The sequence below is a fragment of the Nelusetta ayraudi genome, unplaced genomic scaffold (genome assembly GCF_046127955.1).
Source record: "Nelusetta ayraudi isolate G7.1 ecotype Tasmania unplaced genomic scaffold, CSIRO-AGI_Nayr_v1 ptg000042l, whole genome shotgun sequence".
Taxonomy (NCBI): Eukaryota; Metazoa; Chordata; class Actinopteri; order Tetraodontiformes; family Monacanthidae; genus Nelusetta; species Nelusetta ayraudi.
Window position 1 is genome coordinate 19,251,235 of NW_027466092.1, and position 6,083 is coordinate 19,257,317.

Genomic DNA, 6,083 nt, shown 5'->3' on the forward strand with positions numbered 1-6,083 from the left:
TTATTATTATTATGTCTAGCTGTTTTAATTTTACTGCAGTGTGTGTATAAGTTGTGATTTCTCGAAGAATTCAAGGGAAAACAATTTTCTCTTAAAATATGAAATGAATGTGTGCCGTTTTGTTTGAGCGTTTTCTTCATCATGTAAAAATGTGTTCATTTTGAAAAGCTGGACTCTGGGTTTCTGCATGCTGAATCTATCCAATCTATCTGTCCAAAGGCTCAATAAATCTGTTTTTGAAAGTATGTGACGCCATCACGGCAACTTTCTGAGTTCCATTTCATCACAGACTTCACGACTGTTGAAAGGAAAGTTGAAACTATTTTCTTGATTGTCCTCAGTTAAACTGCTAGATAGGTTTCAAATGCTGTAAAAATATACACACGCCCACGCACACACGGCTACACACAATCACACACAAACACATATACACACACTGACAAGGTTTCTTTGGTTCACCAGGGAACTTATTTTCAGAGGGACATTCTAAATATACTCAGACTCAAACTGTAATTTGGAGTCTGTGATAATTTGCTAACTACCCAAGAATAATGTGCTCCCTCCACATTAAAACATTAAAAAAATAAACCTGACCATGAAAAAATACAAAAGGATGTTTCTACTTTGATTTCAGGAGTGTGGACACGACCCAGATAAATGCTGCCATCTTCTGTTCTAATGAATGCAACATGGATCCACAATGTAATGCATTTTTTTTGACACAGCAGCATTGGTTATAATCATACCGTTCAACATTACATAGCAACCAACATCCACGTGTTTTTTGTACACCTTGTCAATGTTAGATTCCTCCAAAAATGTTTGACGGACGAGGAAGAGGAGGAAGAGGGCATTGATAGAGTTTGATTTTGGCTCAGTTGAACAACTCTATATCAGGTTACAGAAAGAGGGCGTGTGGGTTTGGTCCATCCTGAAAGAAGGCGTGCTTGCTTGCTAGAAAGTAGGTCATTGGTGTCATATCCAGATGCACTTCATGCTGTGGACTGCTTGTGTGTTGCATGTTGTCCACTTAGTCAATACAAATAGGACTGAGGTCTCTCAGGTCCTTCAAGGGACTAAAGGACCTGAGAGACGCATTTTCTAATGGCCCAATTACTTTAGATTATCCAACTTTGGCCCTAATGATACCTGTCCTTTAACTTCCATGTGTATTTTATATGAATATTGTAAAAATTAAACTATTTTCAATCAACCTGCAACATTAGGGTGTTTTTTTCTCCTGTTCTAGCTCCATTGGGATGTGTGTATGTATGCATGCATGCAATTTTGACACGTTGCCACGCATCCCAAATGGCAAATTGTTGCCAGCGGTAGAAACCCATTTCCAGGTTTCTTATCTCTGTCACAGATAGTTGTTATTGTAAAAAAAAAAAAAAACTGAACGGCAGTGGTTAGATATCAACGTACAAAAAGCTGTCATACAACTCACTTCCTGCATCCGCAGCTGTCAGTCAAGCCACACCCCACACACACTGCAGCTTTCTCCTGTTAAATTCCATTTATGGATTCAGTTGGTCCAAAGGTGAAGGTCAGGATGCAGCTCTTCATCTTCATCATCTTTTCCCATGTAATAATGGTTATGGCAATAAACGGTTGCCGCAGTGACAGGGATAAAGACCACCGCTTGAGGGAGAACTGCACACAGGCGGGCTTCAATGATATTCCAGCCGGGTTAACACATTCCACCAAGGTAAAATCCTCTCAATTTGTTATTTGCAGTTTGGAAGAGCTGATGTGAAGTTTACTTTATATCTAGGAAACCTTTAGGAAATGATCTAAGATGGTATGGTATTTAAAGTGTTGATGGAGAGAAGCGACCATGGTACAGCAAATTCAGCTCCAAATTCATGTTTTAATATTTGAATATGCTGAAAAATTCTTACAGATTATTTGTGAAAACTACTACTCTCGGTTTTCTTTGAAGTTTGTATTTCTCTTTCGGTATCTTGGTGTTGATGACGGTCCAGTGTGATTCTTCCATTTCTTATGATGCCTGTAGTTTCTGTCTCCTCTTAAAACACCTCGAGGAGTCTTGGCTTCCTGAGCAAGACTTCTAATGAAAACTTTGTTCTTTCAATGTATTTGTTCTTAGGTTCTGTTGTTCCCCAGCAACCTGTTCTCCAGACTGACATGGTCCTCCTTCCAGGTCTTCACAGAACTCTATGAGATCGACCTAACACACAATAAGGTGCGTGTCACTGTGATATGCCCCCCACCGCACACACAAACAACAGCGTGACCATCAGCTAAACAAAAATCTGAAAGTGTATTTGGAAAATTGTTTATGCCATTTTAAGTAGGTATTCACCCTAATCTTTGTTTCTTTGACTTTCATCTGTTGGTGGTAAGCGTTCCAATAGACAGAGCGAAAGTTAAAAACTGACATGATGACATTATGTTGTGTTGTTTTTAAATAAGTTATTCTATATCATGCATAAGGGATAGGTAATAATCATATCTTCAAAAATCAACATATTTACTTTATTCATTGCATGTATACTTGTTCAGGTTTAGAATGTCAACAGTTTCTGTCTTCAGATCCCACAGGTGACCCCAAGTGCCTCTCCAATCCTTCCCAGCCTCACTGTCCTGCGGCTGGGTTCCAACAATCTTACCTCCCTGCCTGAAGGCTCTTTCTCCGCCTGTCCCCATTTGACTGAGCTCTACCTGGAAAACAATGCAATCAACTCTCTTAATGACCACACCTTCTCTGGACTTAGCAAGCTAGAGGTCAGTCAAGTAGTTCATGTGGATTTTTTTTGCAGTATTGAATCACAGATTGCTACAGAGGATGGATGTAGCCATTGTGCAGGTTGTTAGGCTGAATTTTGAGCTAATACGCTCTCTTAAATGTTGTACCAGTTCTCATCAGTTCATTTCAACTTTATTTGTACAGCTGAATCTAACCATCTTACAACAAAGTTGGCTCAAGGCACAATCACACTCATTTAGCCATCTGATTTTCCCCGCCTCAGTAGTCATTTTTTCTTTTTTTTTTAACTTTACAGATCCTGGATTTGTCATCTAATCACATTTCTGTACTTCCCAAGCTACTGCTTCACCCTCTTCCTTCCATAGAAACCCTCTATATTGAGAATAACAAGGTAAAAGATGTCGCCCTTCAATATTCCACTTTGGCACAATGAGTAAGGTTTGAATGTCATGTACCGTCTTGATCAACGCAACACATTGCTTGCCTGTTGACTTGTCAAACTCTCATTTTCTCTTCACCTAAGATCGAGGTGATGCCAGATGACTGGTTTAGCACAAAGACAGAGGTGCCATATCTCTTTCTCTCTGCAAATCCCTGGACTTGCTTCTGTTCAATTCATTACTTCCGCATGTACCTGGAGGAGTATGAGGACAACGTCTACACCAGGGATGGCAAAGACATCAACACTGATGTGTACAGCGTGGTAGGTGTTATAAAATACATCAATCAACATATGTGTATATATATATGTATATATATGTATATGTATACATATATATATACATATAAATATATATATATATATATATATATATATACATATAAATATATATAAATATATATATATATATATATATATACATATAAATATATATATACATATATATATACATATATATATATATATATATACATATATATATATATATATACATATATATATATATATATATATATATATATACATATATATGTATATATATATATATATATATACATATATATATATATATATATACATATATATATATATATATATATATATATATATATATATATATATATATATGTATATATATATATATATATATATATATATATACATATGTATATATATATATATGTATACACACACACACATATATATTGTCTTCTCAGGTGTGTGCTTCCCCCGAATGTCACAATGGCACACCTTTAATGAGTATCGACGGATCAGATCTGTGTGCCTATGAGACAACGGTGTTGGGACCAACTGGAGACTTCCTTCAGCCGTGGTTAATGCCGGACTCTGCTGTCACAACCCCAATTACTCTCACCACTTCTTCTCCTTCACCTCCTATGACCACCTCTGTGATCACAACTGCTTCTTCGACCTCCGCGCCGACTGCCACGCCATGGACACCGCAGACAGAACTAAGCATTGCAGATCACAGTGTGGTTACTTGGTCCTGGTACCAGTCCTTCACCATGCTGATGACGCGGACACACTTTTCTAAAAGTGCCGCGTCAGTGACTGAGCAGCTCACGTCAACTGCTCCCTTCAGACCCCAAAGGAGAAATCCAATCACAACCACTAACCCAACAACACCTACTGAATGGACTACATCTGAACCTTCAACCATACTATCAACAACACATGAGGAACACCTGACTCAAACAATCAACACAACCAGTTCATGGGTTGAGAATGGTGTGGCTGAAGCCAGGGCCTCTAAAGGTGTAGGAGTATTCTGTTTCTGGCTGTTTGCAGCTTGCCTATTGATGTGTTTGACTTTTATGATGTCTGCTCTGGTAACCTTGGTGAGACTGGTCATCTGGTACAAAACAATGTACAAACCGCTAAAGGCATCAATAGTAAAGCTGAGTGGTGGTAGAGAGAGAGCAAGACTGTTGACGACTGACAGAAAGGAACTGGTGGAAAAGGGATTGTCAACCCACTATCGCTCTGTCTTGTTTGTCTACACTGAGGGAAAGGCCTCTGAGGAAGTGCATGGAGGAGAAGATGAGGCGAGACCACATGGGGAGGTGCAGAGACCACCAGTCATGTCAGAGCTGACGGGAATACATGGGGCACCAGAGAGAGCAGAACAAAGAGGAAACGTTGAAGAGGCTTTAGTGTACAGGAAGACTGTGTGTCGGCTGATAGGCAAGGAGGAGGAGTTAGGAGCATGGAGGGATGTGATGGAAGAATGTCGGTTGACTGCAAAGGCTGGAAAGAAGGAAGGAGAGCTGAAAGATGAGGAGATGGACTACGCGAGGGGTGGGGAAGCCGCTTCTGGAAAGTGTTACAGCCTAATTTTAAGGGAGAATGTGGAGCAGGCAGGAGGCAATAAAGAAGAAGTGGACTGGGTAATAGGGGGGTGGCAGTTCAAGAGAGGTGGAAGCGAGGAGGAGCCCAGGGTTAGCTGGGGACAGTGGCTGACAGACTATTTACCCACTTTGCCCTGGGGGCTGAACACCTCACCTGAAAGTAGAGCAGCTCACTGAGGTTAGTAGTGAATGGTGCAGCATCCCTCAAATAACACAACAGCAGGTTGCACATTCTTAATACATATGCAAGTATACAGACAAGGCCACACAATTATCTTGATTAATGTTAATCTAGATGAGGAAGTTGGTCAATCAGAGATATTGTAGAAGCATCTATTCTACTACTACCCTCTACTCTGAACCAATAAATATTAAGTGTCACATGGTCAATAATGTGTTATTTGGGTTTTGAATAACAAATGTGTTCATAATTCAGCCAAGTTTTCTTTTTTTTTACATTTTACTCTCTGAATGACTGTGTCCGTCAACTCAAAATATATTTATTTATTTTTTAGCATTTATGTTATGTTAACAACATTTATAAACAACATAAATATACTATGTACAGAGAGAGGGAGAAAGAGAGAGAGAATCAAATTAACTCTAGCTCCAACGAACTGTTAACGCTATTGGATGTGATTGAGGAAGGTAATGGACTCTGGAGCAAAGCTAGACTGTAAAAAGCAGCAGCAGTTGTGGCTACAACCCCCTGTCGTAGAAAGTCTGTTAACAACCAGTGTCAATAAAGACTTTACGTATGCATTTTGAAGAAAATTGCTCAGAAAAAAAAAGAACTTCTCTGTGTGCACAAAGAAGATTTGATCATCACCATCTGATAATGTGCTGTTGCTCTGGAGTTCACTCCAGTACATTTTTCAGCTTTTTGTTTCATTAGTGGTCAATCTTTTTCTGAACCTATAGGATTCCAGTGCTTGAATTGTCTTTTTTGATCGTCAGTGCAGGATTTTGTATCAATAAATTGACATTCTCTCCCGCCTGACTTTGAATAGGGTTTAGTTGAGTGCCAACAGGGCACGAT

The 6,083-nt window shown here is 39.2% G+C and overlaps 1 protein-coding gene across 1 annotated transcript; it reads left to right on the forward strand.

Moving 5' to 3' along the window:
- Positions 1-1,515: 1,515 nt before the first annotated feature.
- gp1ba (glycoprotein Ib platelet subunit alpha) lies at positions 1,516-5,475 on the forward strand. Its single transcript, XM_076035298.1, has 6 exons — positions 1,516-1,711; positions 2,114-2,209; positions 2,560-2,751; positions 3,030-3,125; positions 3,258-3,437; positions 3,893-5,475. The coding sequence occupies exons 1-6, from the start codon at positions 1,523-1,525 to the stop codon at positions 5,219-5,221; spliced, it is 2,082 nt and encodes a 693-aa protein (XP_075891413.1). The 5' UTR covers positions 1,516-1,522; the 3' UTR covers positions 5,222-5,475.
- Positions 5,476-6,083: the final 608 nt, after the last annotated feature.

Coding starts and splice junctions, on each gene's coding strand:
- gp1ba (XM_076035298.1), top strand. CDS start 1,523: ATGGATTCAGTTGGTCCAAAGGTGAAGGTCAGGATGCAGCTCTTCATC. Junction 1,712..2,113: donor GGTTAACACATTCCACCAAG/GTAAAATCCTCT, acceptor ATTTGTTCTTAG/GTTCTGTTGTTCCCCAGCAA. Junction 3,126..3,257: donor TCTATATTGAGAATAACAAG/GTAAAAGATGTC, acceptor TCTTCACCTAAG/ATCGAGGTGATGCCAGATGA.